Source organism: Apodemus sylvaticus, chromosome 5 (assembly GCF_947179515.1).
Source record: "Apodemus sylvaticus chromosome 5, mApoSyl1.1, whole genome shotgun sequence".
In the NCBI taxonomy this organism is placed as follows: Eukaryota; Metazoa; Chordata; class Mammalia; order Rodentia; family Muridae; genus Apodemus; species Apodemus sylvaticus.
Window position 1 is genome coordinate 59,817,377 of NC_067476.1, and position 19,459 is coordinate 59,836,835.

Below are 19,459 nucleotides of genomic sequence, written 5' to 3' on the forward strand. Positions count from 1 at the left end.
ATGCTAAACCCATTTAAAAAATCCTTATCTACTTAGTCAATAAATTAAGAGATACTTAAAGCCAGAGTCTTTTATTCATATCATATCTTAAAATAGATATGTTGTTACAAAATAATCTACCATAATCAATCACAGCAAAATTCACTACTAGATAGCTATTAAGCTATCAATAAATTTCCAAAAGAAGACCATAACATCATTATGCCATATGATGAATACTATAGCTTTCATAAATTTTCTTCTTTTATTCACATTGCCAAACCCAAACACTAAGGGTTGTAAGTGCAAATATATGCATGTTAAGTATAGAGTAGTTTCTCAATATTTATAATTACATTTCTCTTTTTGATCAATCTGTACCAGACCCTGAGGTATATATGACCATCATATATTATCATTAATTATCAGCACATGTATATCATATAACATATATATCGGAGCCTGAAAATTATCAGTCTCAAATAAGTGATTAAAAGCTAACAAAACTCTTACTAAAATAATTTGTATAGACATGAAAACCAATAATATAACCTACCCATCAAATCCCCGGAGTTCACATTCACCAAGCAGGGATAGGGCATGCCCTTCATATTCTGTCACTATAAAAAACACACACACACAAGAGTGAATAATTTAAATAATAATGTATAGTTTTGCAGCTTAGTTTGGCAAAATATTGTCAGCAGGTCATAAAACAGCATTTATTCTCAAATAATTGAATCATAGGATAGAGGATCAATTGTTCATTGTCTGGTATGTTTTAGAGCTTTATATAAAAGAATACCACAGAGTTGTTTCAACCATGTATGTCATTTAGGGATGTGCAGCACAGTGTTTAGGGATTTTATCTCACTGCCTGTCTGTTCAGTTTTCCCAAAATAAGACAATCAGAAGCTTGGGAACAGGAATATTTTGAAAATACAGCATATTTGCTGGCATTGAACAGTTCACGTTAAATCACTTTGGCAATCTTACATGAATAAATTAGTCAAAAGGTTAGTAAAAGATTTACATGCCAGAAGAACATGTGTGTGGAACTGATATACTCAAGAAAAAAAGAAGACAGAGAGAGAGAGAGAGAGAGAGAGAGAGAGAGAGAGAGAGAGAGAGAGAGAGAGAGAGAGAGAAAGAACTAGAGGGAGAAAGAAAGAGAGAGAGGAAGAGAGGGAGAAAGAGAGGGAGAAAGACAGAGGTGAAAGAGGAGAAAGAAAGGAGAGGAGAAGCTGGTTATGACGAAATAGAGTAATGCCACCCAGATGATGAGAAATGTGAACCCAGAGGGAGGCCGATGTACAGGACCAGAGCCCAGGTCCACAGAGAAACGAGTCTGTCACCGTGCATCTCTGTTGCCACAGTTGCTAATATCCCGTGCAGCACTGAAAATGCCGGGGAAGACAGGCCGAGTGGGAGCACTGCAGATGGCACGGAGCATCCCAAGCACATTTAGCATTTTCTGGGGCATCCCTGCCAGAAGAGACAGCCCAGCTGTATCCACCCATCAAAGATTTCTGCTGACTGACATGACACTGCAGATGGATTTTTTGTGTAAGAATACGCACCGTTATATGCAACATTACATTAATCTTTCATGCCTGTCTGTCCCTGGTGCTAGCACAGTCCAAGCTTTTTCTATGATGTTTTTGGATATTGTTAAAAATTATTAGGCTTGGTGTCTGAGTGGATCATTCTGTATCTAGCACTGTTACATTGTAATTCTCCCCACGCTTATTCACCAGAACTTATTACGTTCCAATCAAAGACAAAGTATAAGAACATTCAAAATATCAATATTCATAAATTTTCAAGGTTACATTATCATAAAAGATGTGTGCTGATAATTCATTTATAATCATACATGTATAGCCATTTTCTCTTTCAAAGCAATGTAATAAGCAATTCTATACATACATGTTAAAGATCATCAGGGTTGCTATAAAGAAACACATAAGCTATGAAGCAATTCTAGGTTGTATACCAAAGATTACTTTTGATAAATACTTTACAACTTCACTTTTCTTTAATATCTCAACTGGAATTTGACTATCCATTAATGTAACATATCTAAGCACAGAAATCTTTCTAAAATTCTTTAATTATTTTATTTTATATACATTAGTGTTTTGCCTAAGTGGGCCTGTGAAATGGTGCAGGTGCCCCTGGAACTGGAGTTATAAAGAAATTGTCAGCTGCCATATGGGTGTTGGGAACTGAACCCAAGACCTCTGAAAGGAAAATCAGTGCTCTTTACCACAGAGCCATCTCTGTAGCCCATGAGCAAGTAAACTTAATGGGTATTGGATAAGTTAAAAAATAAATAACTTTTTTTTGTCTGAATCAAAACACACAATAAAAATGTAAAAGAAAAGTGACTGAGAAATCTACAGGTATAAAATGTTTTAACAAGATGAATAAAATTAATGGCCTCTGGAGATACATAACATATTCTACTGAAAAAAATGCGATATGAAATAGTAAAACATAATGATAAAGAAAAGAATAAACTGTGGTTTATATAACTGTGAAATAGGGAAAAATAAAATATACAAGAGTAGCTGTTAGGGGCCTTAGAATGAGAAAGAGCCTTGGTCATCATTTCACGAACAATTATGGAGAGAGGATGCTGAACAATTTCATTAACTACGATGCTGCCTCCCTGTCCTGTCCGCATTCTGCACCGTTTCCATGTTAGAGATGTAAGAGTCTGTAACGTCCTGTTCTTTTACTGCAGTGTGCTCCACTGCAGCACAAATGTTACGAGCTTGGAGAAGTAAGCCTAGGGCACATAATGTCTTGAGGTTAATATTAAATATTCACAATGAATTTGTAATCAAATCGGATGTAACTTTCATTAATTGTTTCCCTACCCCTTACATATACTTTATGGCTGAATTTCTTCAGATAGCCTAGTGGCTATTTCTTTAGTAGCCTTTTCTGCTGGGTGAAATAAGAAATGAGAAATCTGAAAATGTAGAACCACACACAGAACAAAGAAAAAATAATACAGTCACAGGGACCTAAAGCCAAAAAAAAGCACAACCCCATAAAAAGAAAGCACATGACCTTACAAAAGCCCTGTTCTTTCAGGAGGCAGAATTATCTGGTGACTAGGCATCCCCAGGGACTCTGAGCTGACAGTGATCGTAGCTATGTTCTGAAAAGCTTCTTTATACCATGATGATGATAATTATCATGAGCAGGTCTAACACCTCTGTCAAAGCAAAGGGTGACTGAAGATTAAAGTACCTGTTGTGAATGCACAGAAGGGCACAGAGCGTGGTGGCTCGACACACCAGATAGAATGCACTGATTTTGTATCATTACAAGGGACAACATTAACAACAGTAGATAACAATTGTAAGGAGCTAACTGTCAGCTCTCATGTTCTCTGTACTATGCAATTTATAACTTGCACGAAAACAAGACAGGTGAATTTGCAAGGCCAACAGTGCTCCTGATCAGCAGGCTGTATGGCCTTGGGCTAGATCAACTGATCCCTAAGTAGGCCTAAAGGAAGCGCAAAGGCATTGAGATGCACTCAAGGGTCAACACTATTCAATGATATGATACTTTGCCTCTAGCAAAGGTTCTCAAGCTGAGGTTCCTTGATACCTACAGGGAGAGCCAAACACCTGCCTTCTTCTACAACATGCTACCTGCACTCTCTTCAACACCACCCTACCAGGGAAACTGGAACTATCTGGTCTTGAGATTATTTTCTCTGTCTTTTCCATCTTCTTGTTCTGTGCATTATCCTGTCACCCAATGACCTCTCCAAACTCTAGCATCTTTCATGGTATAAACTTTAATACCTTTTTTTATATATATAATTTCATTTTGAGTCTGAGAGGGAGATGCATGTCATGTGTAGGCCTGGACTTAAGACTTGTTCTCTCCTTTGACTGTTGGGCCAATCTATTATTAGAGTAAATATCTGTTTCTCCCGGGCACTTCCAGGATTGCTGATGCCCTTGTTAGATAAGAGCCTACGTTGGTGGAAATAGAAGCTTGTCAAGCTACAGTTTTAACTAAAATATTCCAAAAAGTGCTGATTTATATTTGGAAGTGGCTAGGCAGTCAGAACCAATGGAAGAGAACCAGTATAAATTTATTAATGTGTAGGATCTGCGTTTAAAATACATGTGTGAAAAAGTATTATATATAGATGTAATATTCAAATCATGCTGAATACTTCCACAACATTGCTTCCTAATAAATTATCATATAGGATTTACATAATTCCCATTCCATTTGGACTCACTGGGGCAGGTCTGTGTTAAATCAATGGACATGCAGTAGATGCATGATCTTTTTGCATTATTCTTCATATATTACTTCCCATTAAAAGGTGAATTGAATCTGGCTACATAGTTTCATGAAAATGAAACTCCTAATCTAAGGACCACATTTATATGACAATTTAAGCAAGGTAGGCAGAAAGGTTAAAAATTTTCCAGGGTCCACATGTTTGCTAAGTCTTTGATACAAAAAGAAAATATTTTAATGTAAAAGTTTTGCTGATAATACCTCAGAAGATCCTTTCACAAGCAAAGGATGCAATTGTATAGTTTTGCCTGTAGGAGGAGCATCAGGCAGCTAGTAATCAACTATTTTGCACAAATACAAAAAAATAATAATGTGTTTTCTGAAATAGCTTAGGCACATTATAATGTTAAACACAAATTTTATGCTAAGACATAATAAATCATATTTAGGAATTTGGAAGATACACAGAGCATACTTCACTCACCAATATTACCGTAAGAAGAAAATCACACATTTCTAATACTTCCGCTCAGTTCAAGACCCATGCCCTGATATCTCCCGTCCTCTTCTTCCTCTACTTTCTCTTCTTCCTCCTCACCTGCCTCTTCTTCCTTCCTCCCACTTGCTCCTTCTTTTCCTCTTCCTCATCTTTCTCTTTCCCATCTTCTCTCTCTTATTTTTATTCTGCTGGTGGACTCATCTTTGCCAAATCCTATTTTAACACCATCATAACAAACCTTCGGCAACTGTATGTCAAGATGTGGTAAGCAAATGCTGAGTGCAGCACAAGAGCCAGCTGTGTCTGGACTCAGGCCTGGGTGAGATACATTGCTGGGGGACTTCCCAAGGCCAGTTTGTCCTTCTCCTGTAATAGAATTCATGTTCTATTCAGGTATCTTCCTTTAGCCTTCAACTGAGGGTCTCTACCCTCAGGTTCCAGGGAAGGAAGTAATTGTCCTATGTTGAACACAGATAATCAAACTAAAAGAAAATTTGACACATGTTAGGGTCTCCTCTTCTGACATATACATGCCAGTAGGCAAGACCAAGAAAGGATGAAATTTAATGGTCAACTGTTTTTTGAAGATAGGAAAAGGCAGATTCAAGACACATTCAAAATTGTGAAGGTATAGCCAAAATTACAAAATAAGCTCCCAAGATACTGCGATATTATGGATCCCTTTACCACCCCTTCCTATGCATTCTTTCCTTCTACCCTCCTTTCTCTACCTCCTTGGAATCTCACGTGGTTTTCTTGAGCCCTCATCAAAATTAGTATGACTTTCAGACACCATAAGTTTTTATGCATGTGCCTAAACAATATTCAGGCTTCAGTATCTGTTTGGATCCATAACTTCGCATACTGCACAAAACAAAAATGCCTCGAGAGGTCATTTGCTTGTTTGTCTGGCTTACCACAAAAGCTTGGGAACAAGTGGTGGAGTTGCCTCAAACCCTGAAGTACAAGGTACTCTAGAGCCTCGGTTCCAGTGATGGATTCATAAACTGACTGATACATAGTAACGCCCATGCAAGCTGCTGTGTAGTGTTCGCATATGGAAAATATAGGAGCTGTTAATGAGCTTGATATTCATTTAAGTTTAGATCTCAAATCACTCCAATCTTTGGAACTATTCAATAGAAAACAGGGATGAATCAGAATTGTGTATTTCCTTAGCGAATCACCTGCAAATACTCTCAGAGTTACAACCGTAAAAGCTAACTTTTTCACTTTCATTTGAGGGTTTTTTGTCTTTTGTTCTTATTTTATTATTTGTTTGTTTTTAATAGAGCATGTGTTGCTATATAGGTCAAACTGGCCTCAGACCCCCTAGTCATCCTCATCAATCTCTCAGGTGCTAGGATTATAGGCATTGGCGGATAAGTTGAGCATCTCCTTACTGAGAGTAACTTCTCTTTAACCTCCAGGTTGGGAGACAGGAGTCATTGGGGTGACTGAACTTCCCGCAAAGATTCTTTGGGGAGCAACTTCTTTCTACCTGAGTTCTTCAAGACATGAATTTCAGAGACCTCATTAACAGTGTGAGACCCATCCCTATCTGTCCCAGCTGAGCAGAGCCAGGCCTCTCCTGGAGAAAGATGTCGTTAGGACTTCGATGGGCTTGTCGTTTGAGTAGCCTAATTACATAATAGATTCTATTGACTACAGTGCGAAACAGGTTCCTTCTGCTATGGTGATGCTATATGGGATCACAGCCAGGAAAGTCCTGGCCATAGGCAATGTCTGCCCTCCCTGGTGAACATAAGTTGACTTTTAATAAAGCAGGGGAATTTGGTCATCAAAATGTAAATGCCCAAAATACATTACTGACACTCTTTCTATTAATTTTTTGATTAGCCACTTCCTATCTTCTTTAGCAAGAAGCTAAGTACACTCTTATATTCTACAATGGATCAATTCCAGGTTTCTCCAAAATCAACTAAAAACAGCAGCATAGTGCTTAGTTTTGACCTAACCAGCAGGGATCAGGGTCAGAACAAAGAAACAACCCAAGGGAGGAGCCACAGAAAAACATTAGGCAGAAATGTGAAAATAACACACATCTTCTTGAAGATGTCAAAAAACCTAATTTCCTTTCAAATAATACCTAATAATTGTTACCATGAAAGAAGTCACCTGAGTCAGGTTTTCTACTGCTGTAACAAAACACCATGACCAAAAAGTCAGTTGGAAAGGAAAGGATTAATTTGGCTTACACTTCCTGAAGGATGTCAGGACAGAAATTCAAACAGGGCAAGATCCTGGAGACAGAAACTAATGCAGAAGCCATGGAGGGATGCTTCTCACTAGCTTGTTTCCCACGTCTTGCTTACTCTGCTTTCTCATAGAACCCAGGACCACCACCGGCCCAGGAATGACACCATCCACAAAGCGCTGGACCCTCACTCCTAGATCTCTAATTGGGGAAATGCCTTCAACAGCAGGATCTCAAGTAGGCATTTTCTCAACTGAGCCTCCTTCCTCTCTGATGTCTCTAACTTGTGTCAACTTGACATCCAAAACCATCCAGTACAGAAGTGTCCCAGGAGTCATGGCACAATGAGAGAATCACAGCTCTGAAGCTGGCAGAAGAAAGCCCTACTGTTGTGAGCAGCTGTCCATGCTTAAGTAGGATGACTGTGGGCTCCCTGTGGAGTTTTTAAGTGGTAAAGTTACACACAGACAAAAACAAACAAACAAACAAACAAAAAGACACACTCGTCACATCAGTCTTTATCCCAGCCAGCTTCAGCAGAGGCTCCACCTTCTCGTAATAGACTTGTACAGATTCCTTTCTGTGACTCTGAGGGTTGAGGAGGATCTTGAGAGCCTTTGGCCTGCTTGTGAAACCTAAAATGAAAATGAGTAAAGTTAGGCCATCCAATACACACACACACACACACACACACACACACACATCTCAACGGCATTTGCTATGTGCATCTTAACCTTCTTATTTGGATATGGCTTCACTTTTAATTGGCTGATTTCCTGGAGGTGAAACCGGAGGCGTTCCCTCTTCAAGTAAGTCATGCATAATAAAAAGCATTTTATTCAGAGAATGATATAAACAATTGCAGCAACTCACAAACACGAAAGCAGTGCTGATGCCTGCTGACCCACTCACAGATTAGACTCTGCTGTTTCATGGAGACAGGCTGTGGGCTGTGACAAACAGAGAGGGACATTTCTTCTCCTTCGATACATACACATACTGAAACTGGACACCTACTGACCTCAGGCCTACTGACATCTGACCTACCCCATGACTCCTGGGACAGAACTGAGCAAGCAGGGGCAGGTCACTGAATCAACTAGTGCAGGACGTGCTATGCTAGTAGCTAAAAGAGGGCTTTAGGTCAGAGTTCAAATCCCAGGAGTGGGCAGGGAAGAGACTGTTTTTCTCTTGGGGACTGGGAAAGCACCCCCTCCCAAAGGCAATAGGTCACTGTGCTGCCTCACAGTTGGGACTGAGATTTGATACTGCAATTTTCTGGGCTCGGCAAGATGCTTAGCATTGAGAACCCACTTGCAGCAGGTGCAGAGCAAATTGTCTGTTGTTAGGAAGGGACGGGAGCCAAAAGGAAGCTGACAACCATTTCTTTTGTGGGAAGCTGCTCTCGGAAGATGGCATTTTAAGGTTACAAAAGCGGTTAACATTCGTTTTGAATGAAATCACTAAAGATAAATGAAAGTAAGTGTCCATTTGTATCAAACTCCATGTTTTATACCACACTTAGAATATTTTTTTTCTTTCATGATATTTAAAGTAATAGACTCCTTTAACCTGCACATACTGTTTTGAAATCAGTGATGGCTTGGGATGAGGAACGGAAGAGGCATGGTTGGGCATTCTCAGGAAGGCTTCAGGGTCTCTTTTGTAAGGAGTTTTATTGGCCTCCTGGTCACATGTGCTGAGACCCCCATCCATGTGTGTGCCTTGCTTTTCCAGCTCTTGTATTTGAGTGAGTCCTGAGACTCCTGCATTGCAAGTGCTGGCTGCTGTTCCTCCTGGACCTCTCACCACCACCCCCCTCTGGTACAGGGAGGGCTCCGCACCTGTGCCATCCTGCTTCCCCTGGTTTGCCTGACTCCACCATAGCCGCTCCCGTCAGTGCTTCACTGTTCCAAAGCTTTCCTGGCATCTTTGCTGTGGACACTGTTACTTTAAGGACAGATCCCTTAAAATGGCCACCAGAGACTGCAAATGTGAACCCAGTTCATCTCCTCCTGCATTCAACCTTCAAGAAAGACTTATGGGACCTTTGTTTTCTATCCTGACCAGAAAAGATGCAGCTAGTATGAACCAACAGTGCGAGGACATCTAGACTCAAAGCAGAAGGATGAAACACTATGGGAGTTTATGGGGTGGGAGTGTATGGGAGGATGGGAATGTATGGGGTGTGTTTAAGGCAGTGTTGCTTCTTATGGGTCTGGAAAGGAGTGTCTGTGTGGGGCTCCCCACCCCGACTGGGGTGCCTTCCTCCATGACTCTCCAATTCATTAGCAATCCTACAGGGCTAGAACTTCTAGGTGCTACTAGCCTAAGAGAGCACACAGAGCTGAGTTAAACGCCCCCCTCCCATTTCCTGGGCAGTTTCAACTCCTTTATGATAACTCGGGCCATCACAGTGCGTCAGATGTCAAAGCTGCTGCCAAGGGGCCGTCTGCATTCAGTTTTCTGTTTCAATCATTCTTTTTTAAAAAAATGAAAATACTACCAGGTTTTTTGTTTGTTTGTTTGTTTTGTTTTGTTTTTTGCTTTTTGGTTTTTTGTTGTTGTTGTTGTTGCTGTTTTGGGTTTTGGGTTTTGGGAGGGGGTTTTGTTTGCTTGTTTTTTGTTTTCCCAAGACTGGCTCCAAATCCCACTTTTTCCAAGAGTCTTTCTTTGTCATCCCCGGAGTCTGCCTTCTTCACTGCAGGCTCTTCCGGTAACTTGTTTCTGTCCCATGCATACAATAGTCTCTGATGGGATGCCGTGAGGCTTCCACTAACCAACCACAGTTCAGTTAAAAATGGGAGGCTTGACAGTACGTTACTCTGTGCTAGGCTTTTCTTAAGCATTCAGATTGACAGGTTACATGGACACTAAGCAAATGACAAACAAAGAAAATAAAACAAAACAACAGTAGTTGCAGGAAACATTCCAAAGTTAGAAGAAACTTATTTCCAGAAATTAGAAAAATTGATTCAGGCAAGAAGTAACAGATCCCTGATTCATCAGATGACAATTAGGAAAGACTATTTACATAATCCTAAACTTTCCCCCTTACAAGATCCTGCAGCAGCAGCAGTAGCAGCAGCTGTGTGTGGCGAGATTCTGGATCTGATGAGAACACTGTTGCTGTTTCTTAACCAGGAACTAAGCAGACTAATGTTTTGTTTGCTTTCATTAGACCAGGCCAGAGGCAGGAGCTAGCTATAAACTTCAGGTACCAAAAGTCATAAGTAAATCTGTCCTCGTCCATCTACGTTTAGTGGTCTACATTAGCCTGAAGGTCTTCTTTTCTTTTGTAAACAGACAGTATCCATACAGTTGGTGTAAAACCTGACTTTAATTTTTCCATTTTTCTATGATCCTAATTTCGTCACCAACACCTCCATACCTGCTGTGTATCAGGCAGAAGCAGCCCATCTGAGGCTCCATTAGTGAAGTCCCTGTCCTGACAAAGGTGACATCCTAATGGCTGGACACAGAAATGAAGGAATTCAGATTAGGCCAGAAGGTATTTATTCTATGGACAAAATTACAGCAAAGGAAAGAGAGAAGGTAGAGGTGACTCCCTGGTAGGGAAAGTCAGGTCTCTCAGAGCTTTCCAGTGATTTCTGTGGACTTTGGTTTTTGCTCCTTAGAAAGAGATGTATGGTGAATTTTGAGCAAAGCAGTAATATAACCTCTGGTTTTAAATAGGCTCATTCTGTGTAGAAGCTGGTGTTCTTAGCAGAACCACAGGAAGACAGAGTCAGCACAGCTGGCTAAGTTTCTGAGTAGAAGATGATTGGTCTTGGATCAGAGTGGGTGCCATAGATGGTAACATAGATTTTGCAAGTATTTTAAAAGTGGAATTGACAATGCCCCAGTGTAGGGGAATTCCAGGTCAGGAAATGGGGGTTGGGGTGGGGGGAGGGGAGGGTGTATGGGATAGGGGGTTTTCAGAGGGGTAATGAGGAAAAAAACATACTATTTGAAATGTAAATAAAGCAAATATCTAATACAAAATCTTTAAAAAATAAATAAAAGTGGAACTGAAACAGAGAGATTCCATGTTTGCCACTAGTTCTTCTACACAGTGTATCTCTCTGCTTCTCCTATATCTACCCAACTTTCAGCACTTCCACTCTCCCATACTATATCTCAGGAGTCTTCTTCCACTTCAAAAATATATGCAAAATCTAATGTTAACATCTATGGCACCAACTCTGATCAGTGTCCACTTGGACTACGTAAAGAGGTCTGGATCAGCTAGGGCTGTGTGGCAGGACCCTGTCAAAAAGGATTATGGGAGAGTGTGGATAAAGTAAAAGACTCAAGTTCTTTGATGGATTTGACATAGAAACTAAAAGAACATGTGTGAAAATATCAAATTGCCCCCAGCACAATATAGCAGAGTAGGTACCAATAGAAATTTTAGTCTTTATGGGGGGTGGGAACATCACCAAAAACCCAGGCACAAGTATGGACAATGCAAATGGAGGCCTGAAGGATTGGTGTCAGAGCTGGGAGCTTTTAAGGCTGGGAGGAGAGAAGTGGAAGGAAGACAGCAGCCTCGCCAGGAATGAATGGTTCCTAGAGGTGGTCACCCTGTTAGAGGACTGCAGGGGGAGCTGTAGGCCCTCAGGAGAGCTAAGGCAAGAGTGTATCCAAATATTAATGTGGGGGGTGTGATAAGCAGGTGAAATTGAAGACTTTACCGATGGTGGGCCATTCCTCCCAGAGGACAGAGTGAGGGTGTCTGCAGCTGCAGGAGGCAAGGAACAGTGCTGGCTTAGTCTTGCAGAGCTGGAGAGGATGGGGTCGGTAAGGAGGAGTCTTCTTTGGTGCTGGGGTAGAAATCACACTGTTTTTAGTTCTGGCTAGAAAGTCTGCTCCAAACAGTATGGATCTAAGAACACCTCCCTTCAGCCTCTGGCAAAACTAGCAGAGGAGCAACACTGCCCAAGGCTCAAGCTCTCCACAGACCATCCCGGTCAGCTGACTGTGCTGTCCAAACCTGAAGCCGGATCGCTGTGAGGCCTTAGGGCAATGCTTTCCTCTGCCCCAAAGGGCTTCAGTGGAAATGTGAATTTGAGAACCATCTATAGACAAGTAAAAGAGTAAACAAGGGACAGAACCCAAAATCTTAATCTGCTTTTTCTAGGACACCTAGCTGTCCTCTGCCAGAGGCAAATACTGATAAGATTCTAGGAATCCTTCCAGAAATACAGAGGCGCACACAATCAGCCTGCATATGTACTCAAAGTCTCTGTATGTCATCTTTGTTTCTGGTCAAACAAAGTGCTTATTTTAAACGTGATTTCGGGGCTAGTTAGGAGATGGCTCAGGGCTTAAAGCACCTGCCTCCAAGTCTTGTGACCCGGGTTGGATTCCCTTTGACCAAGGATATGCAATTAGGATGTCTATATCATTCTAGTTTCAATTTAGTGTTTTCTTGAGAAAGAGGTTGGAAAACGCAAATATTTAAAAGACTACTTCCATTTCTCTGCAAGCTTGAACACCACACCATATATTTCAAGGGAGTTCTGTGTGTTTCACTGGATGCTTTAGTTATCACAGTGCTTTGGCCTGGAGCAAAATCATGGCTGCTTGTTGTATAGTGAGAAATACATTCCATGGTCTCTTTGGCCTTGCATTTTTATTTATGGCATTTCCTTCATGCTGAGATTTCTCAGTACTTACCCCTGAGTTTCTCTATCATTTATTCTATGGCCTCTGAATCTTATGTCATATTTAAAGGTCCTTTGGGACTTTAAACACCTCTATTTCTCTTTTAATACTTTTGTGGTCTCAATTTTATATTCTTAAAAATTCTATCTGAGATCTATTCTGGTAGAAGAAATAAAATGGAAAGTTAGCTTCACATTTTCTCCCCTAGGCAGTGTACCTGACCAACATCACACGTTAACTGATCAGCTTTTCCTGTGGATTGTTTCTTTCCATGATTAATAGCTTGGATTTTTCCATGTTTTATGCTAGGCTTTGTTCTCAGGACCCCATGTAGCATGTCTCGGAGATACAAACCCAGCTCCAGCCCTCAGAGTTCAATGCTACCCTCAGATGCACAAAAATGGCTGAAGCTGTAGCTCCTCGGGTGTATGGTTGGAGGGTTGTTCATTTAGTCATGTGTAGCACTTTGTTGTGGTGGTTGTTGATGTTTTGGATGCTGGGAATTGAACCCAAGGCTTTGCACATGGTAAATACTTGCTTGAGCCATTCCCCATATGATCTTTAAAATCAATTTATCTAATATCATAAATCCTTCTAGTATCTTATAGGTTTACACTAAATTAAATTTACCTTAAAATTTTTATGACATTAAGTTTTTTACACAAAAACACATATTTCTACATAATTAATTCTTTATATCCCTCAGTACCATGTTAACTATTTTCAGATAAATGTTGAACAGCTGTACTGTTTCACCTTTTCTGTTGCTGCTGTCAATATAGCTCCCCCATCCATCTCCTTACTTTATATCAGCTACAGAAATCGAAACTATTGATCTCGGCACATAAACTATCTTTTATTCTCCCACTTTTCATCATAGGGTTTCCCTGTAACCTCTTAGATTGTCTAGGCTAACAATTACTTTCATCAGCAATAATGATTGTTTTAAGTGCCCTCTTATCAACTGTTAGAAAATTTCACTTGTTCAGCATTCTATCTGCAGTGGTTGGTCCCACCTGTCTAGGCTCTCCGTAGCCCCACTGGTAAAAGACAATCCTGTCAGCTCTGAAATGTGTGAGGAATATCTTGAGTGTTTTCCCACAGAGGCTTTTAAGACACACATTATCACGTTGCTAACATACCCATGTCTTATGATTGTTGGCTTTCAGACGCAGGCTATCCCAGGCTTCCCGTGTCAGACTTGCATTGTCGTGCTGACATCAGCTCCATGAACACACTGTAAATTGAATCAGTCTCGTTCCTTTTCCTAGGCAAAATTATTTCCTCTGATAATGAGGAATATCCTTTCCAGTGTAGCAACTCATCTTCCAAGTCACATATTGGTTCATATACTGACATCTGATTTAGTAAGGTGGCCTACTTGCTTTAAATGTCTGATCAGATTGAACAGTTCTCATACACCCATGGGAAAGTATATTTATGATAAAACTTCTTAATTGTCAGGATCCAAAGTCATACAGAGACAGGAAGCAGATATCACTGGGTGTGAACATGCTAGGCTCTGCTAGGCTATGCTCTGGTTTATACCCCTTGATCCACAGAACACACAGATAGCTGGACTGGGAACTCTGATGGTACAACAACATTTTTCTGTCTAGAATGCAGGGTGGTACAACAGGTACAAGATAAAGCTATTGGGTCCACTGTTAGCCAATCCTATCACTTCTTTTGATATCAAAGTGCTCCTTACATTGTAAAGGATTCAACTGTATTGACCTGGGCCTTCAGGAGGTCCACAGAGAGTGGTATGAGAAACATGTCAGATGGGAATGCAAACCTACATCTAGATTCTGCCTCAATAAAATACCAGTTTTACACAAGTGGGGATGCAATGTAATCTACACAATAAGCACCCCACCCAGTGATTGGCTAGTTCTTCTAGGACACAGCACCACATGCAGGACTCAAGGCTGTTGCTATGTCCCTAGTGAAGGGTGGTGGTACCCAATCAGTCTTGGTGATGAGGAGTGCTTGTTAAATCTGTGCTTCTCCCATGCCTGTACCTATCCACGGTACCACTTTGTTCCTACAGATATCATATGTGTTGTATGTTTCTTTGCAATGACAGAGATCAACATCTATGGAATGTGGCATGCTGTCTTCTCTTTAGAATGAGATCTCTTTGCCAGACAGTTATGTAGAAGAGACATCTCTGTGCTTTGTTGTGAAGGTGTGCTTCATGCCTCGTCTTCATTGTCAATTTTTTTTCTTTTAGTTTTCGAGACAGGGTTTCTCTGTATATCCCTGGCTGTCCTGGAACTTGCTCTGTAGACCAGGCTGGCCTCGAACTCAGAAATCTGCCTGCCTCTGCATCCCAAGTGCTGGGATTAAAGGTGTGTGCCATCACAGCCCGGCACCATTGTCAATTTTTTTCCAAATCATTGACTGTTTGGCCAATCTCTTAAACACCATCCACATGCTCAGCTATAGCGCACAGTGCTCTTAATTACCATGCACACGATCACATACACCAAGCCCCTGGCCTTTGCTTCTTTACAGCAAGTAGTGACTATTTGATATTGTGCCAGTCAGCAATCTTTCTTCTAAACCCTCTGCTTTCTTTAGGAATGCTTTTGGTTACGATGTGATTCTCTGGCAGATCACTTTTTGCTGTGTGATGGAGAACTGTCTAATCTCACTCAAGAGCAACTCAGGCTAGAGGCATTTGGACCTTGCTTTGAAAACTTGTAATTACAAATTAAGTAGTTATCCTGCCTTTTAATGTGGACCTGTGTTTCTAAGCAGCAAAATACCCCAAGATACAAACACATCCATTTCATAGAAGGATAGCATTAATTCCGATTAAAAGACTGAACTGAAATCCCTATATCACCCATAACTAATTAGATAAGGCAAGGATAGCTGATCCATCTCAAAGCATTATAAGAATAATAATTGAGAGTTAGATGTTCCCCTGAAACTGAAGAACCACTCAGAATTTACTGTTTTTAAATGGAAATGTTGCAACAGATGGATCTGGTTGTCACATCTTTAACAAAGGTGTCAGTTTTGCCTAATAGTGAAACAGTCATCATTACATGCCACCTGTCATAATATGAGGTACACAGCACCATTTACAGTTTTATCTGAAACGGCCAAGATGAATCCAATTAAACTTTTGAATAAAAACCTAGTTTCACATATTCTAGATTTTGTATTTAGAGGACCAAAGAACTGGATAAATGATACTAAGAAGAAGCCACCAGGCAGTATGGGGGAATCACCTGGCATCTCATCAGAAAGAACCACCCTAAATACAGCACATCAGGATGTCTAGAGGCCAGGACAAGCGATCCTAGTAACCCTTACATCCACTAAAGTGTCTATAGAACCAATAATCTGGGCTCTTTCAAAGTCAGTGTCAAAGAAAACACAACAACTAGGGAAAGAAATCAAATATCATTTAAATATAATTAATTAAATGAAAGACTCATGATAGAAATTAACTAAAAGTACATTATGAGAAATTGGACATTTTTGTTAGGGACCAGTGATAATAAGGAAGTTTGGTGGATAATGATGTCTGGGTACTCATGAAATGTCTGGTTTAAAGGTAAATTTCAGGTAGATATTATATTAAAGATTCATCAGGTAGATATATTACAATGTCTGTAATCTACTTGTAACACAGTGATACAGTGTTTAACACTGTAAGAAAGCAGTAAGAAGTATAGTATTGAGGTGATGTATATATAGGTACTGTTCCAGCTTTATTCCTATTGCTGTGACAATACACCCTGACCCAAAAGCAATCCATGTGAGGAGAGGATTTGCTTATCTTACAGTGCCATGTATTGCAGTCCATTATTGCAGGAAAGTCACAATGGCAAATGATATGTTCCCATTTCCTGGTAGCACACATCACCATTAAGGGGATTAGAAATATATTCAATTGTCCTTCTAAATTCCTCTTGTATTAGTAAGACAGGATCTCCTTGCATCAAAACTTTTGTGTTTCTGCTTTCTGCCATGTGTGTGTGTGTGTGTGTGCACTGAAAGAAAATAAAAATAGAAAACAGATTGCAATTGCATTAAGAAACCCAATTAAAGAGATTAACACAGTGACAAGCTGTATTATAGAACATTTTCCAAAATGCTATGGTATATATATAACAGACAAAAAAAAAGCACAAAGCACTTATGTTAATTTCTAAGGTATACTGAAAAGGCCTAGATAAATATTTGAGGGAAAACCATTGATCTATCAAAACCAGATTTTATGACAGACATCTAAATTCTTTGGAAAGTGTATTAAGCATGTAAAGGGTGACTACCTCTTTACTGTCAGGTTCATCTTTTCAGCCATCGTCTCCTACTGAGACTCTGTATGAGGTAAGTTAAAGTTGGTAGAAACTATTTAAGAGCTGGCAAATGCTTTTCTAAATTAATAGCAGCATAGGACATAAACACTGATCCTTTTGCTCAGAATTTGAATCAGTTCACTCTCCAGAAACAAATCGATTAGAATCCAAGGCCAGCAGTAGTGCTGGAGAGTCAGGCTGCCCTTCGTCTATACAAAACTGTGTGCTTTGTAAGGCAGCCTCCAATTTTCAGTCCTTGTCTTGGACTCAGTGTGACGTCCCTGAGCTCTACTGGGCATTCAGCCTTCATCATCTCACAAGAGAAAGGAAGTCGCTGAGAGGCAGGGGGCCCAGAGGACAGCACTGGTGAGCACTGAAGCCAAGGCAAAATTCACCACTTAACTATTGCCAGATGATTCTGTAAGCCTGTTTTTTATGAAAAGAACTAACTATCTAAAAGCATCCAGAGACCCTGAAAGTGGAGTGAGGCAGGTAAGGCACCATCCTTTAAGTTTGGTTTTTGTTTTTGTTTTGTTTTGTTTTTTAAGGAATGATTCATATGCCAGATAAACTGAAAGGGAAGCTATGTGTTTGTTTGTTTGTTTGTTTGTTTGTTTGTTTGTTTGTTTGATGAGAAAATAGGCATGCCTTCTGGACTGAACAGAAACATTTTCATAGAACTTGGGAATATAGAAACACTATCAGGATGGATGTCAGATCAGCAGCTACAAAGAAGCCAGTGATCAACGTTTTAGCCTGGCACAAGACCAGGCATCAGATTCCAGACCTCATCCAGGGACAGACTGATTAATATAAAACTATACTGAGACATTTAAATCCCCACCCCTTAGGAAAAAAAATGAATTTCACAGGGGCAGTGATCACTTATTCATAACTATACAATAGTATGAGCACCTCCCCAGAAGATAATCCAGGATTTAAATAGAAGCACGAGTCAATATTAATATGCAACTGCCTGGATTCTCAGTCCCTTGGTAACGTCCCGATTCATACTCCGGAGTAGAGACCTTTTTAGCACGCCAGTTTGCAATGAACCAGCAGTGTAAAACAGAATGGCCAACTGCTCCTCTGTTAGTAACAAATGTGCTAATATGTACTAGTTTAAACTTGATCTATCAGTGAGTCAATGAACCATGAAGGGTGGGGGTTAATCAGGGTGCTCTCCAAACAAAGGCTCCCGAGAGCTGCGGGGACACCACCCCCAGACTCACATCTGTGCTGTTTTTTGAGTTTGGGTGAAATGGGAACAGCAGGGTGCTCAATACAAGTTAGGAGCCCAGAATCCTGCAGTAGTTTTTTAGATAGTCACGACGATTTCACACAAGAAAGCAACCAAATTGTTGGAAAGCTAAAGCCTCATCAGGAGAAACAAACTGCTCAGCTAACCGCACTGCCTGACAGTTTCTGAGAGTAAAGCATGCCCGGTTAATGAGTAACAGCGGTGGTAAAAGCCTTTCACGGAAGATCTGACTATCTCCCAGCAGAGCTTAGAGGGGAAGATAGTCTCTATCTTAGGTGATTTATGTTGAAATGTATTGATTTCCCTTTATTGCCAAACAAAAGCATATGCGTACTGATCTTTACTCCTATAGATATAAATAATTCTAACGCCACAGTTTGACTTCAAGTTAAAAGGAAATTTGCATGCAGTTTGCCAGTGTGAACAAATCTCTTTTTCTACCAGCTAACATGAGGGGCGGACAATTAACAGAAGGAATCACCTGCTGGTGGGACGATGTAATGCTTCACTATTTAGATAATGGAGCCAGCACCAGCTAGATCGAGAGTGAACAGATGAAAGAGAGAGAGACAGTTCACCCAATAGACTAGGTTACCTTTTACCAACCATAGGCTCAGTTACAATAATTATCATTCAAATACAATTAACATCTCAGGAATCTAATTTGATTGCATAATTGGACATTTAGTCACCCACCAAAGTAGAAAATTATAAAATAACAGATAATGATTTCATGACTGTTTTTAGTTTAATAATTTAATCCAGTTAGAAAGTTTCACTAAAGTGGCTTTCTCTGGGTCACATCTAAGTGCTATAACTATGTGTGTGTGTGTGTGTGTGTGTGTGTGTGTGTGTGTTTTAATATCCGCAGTAATCTGCAAGGTCTCTTAAAGCTCAAAGGAATAAACAGCCAAGGAAAAAGACAGCATCCAGAATGGGAAAAAAATTTTGCCAACCATACATCAGATGGCAGATAATAGCCAGACCATGGAATGGACTCCAAAAATCAAACACTAGAAAACCAAATGCTCCAATCAATAAATGAATGGATAAACTGAATACACAATCATAAAAAGAAAAAAAATACAAATGGTGGGTAAATATTTTATCTAAAAATTAATGTTGGGGTGCTTGAGCCCAACTAATACATTTATAACACAAACCTCGTTAGCCATGGCTCTGAAAACATTAAGAAAAAAAGCCCTGGAAATATTTTTAGAACCAGA

General features: G+C 40.2%; 1 protein-coding gene across 2 annotated transcripts in view; it reads right to left on the reverse strand.

Moving 5' to 3' along the window:
* Positions 1-19,459, reverse strand: part of Cerkl (ceramide kinase like) — a 97,427-nt gene that overhangs the window by 29,520 nt on the left and 48,448 nt on the right. Inside the window, exons 3-4 of one of the 2 annotated variants that reach the window (XM_052182783.1) lie at positions 7,484-7,615; positions 536-599 (exon numbers count right to left, since the gene is read on the reverse strand). In XM_052182783.1, the coding sequence (XP_052038743.1) occupies positions 536-599; positions 7,484-7,615 (196 nt within the window). The remainder of the gene's footprint in view (positions 1-535; positions 600-7,483; positions 7,616-19,459) is intronic. The other variant, XM_052182784.1, reaches the window with a different exon arrangement.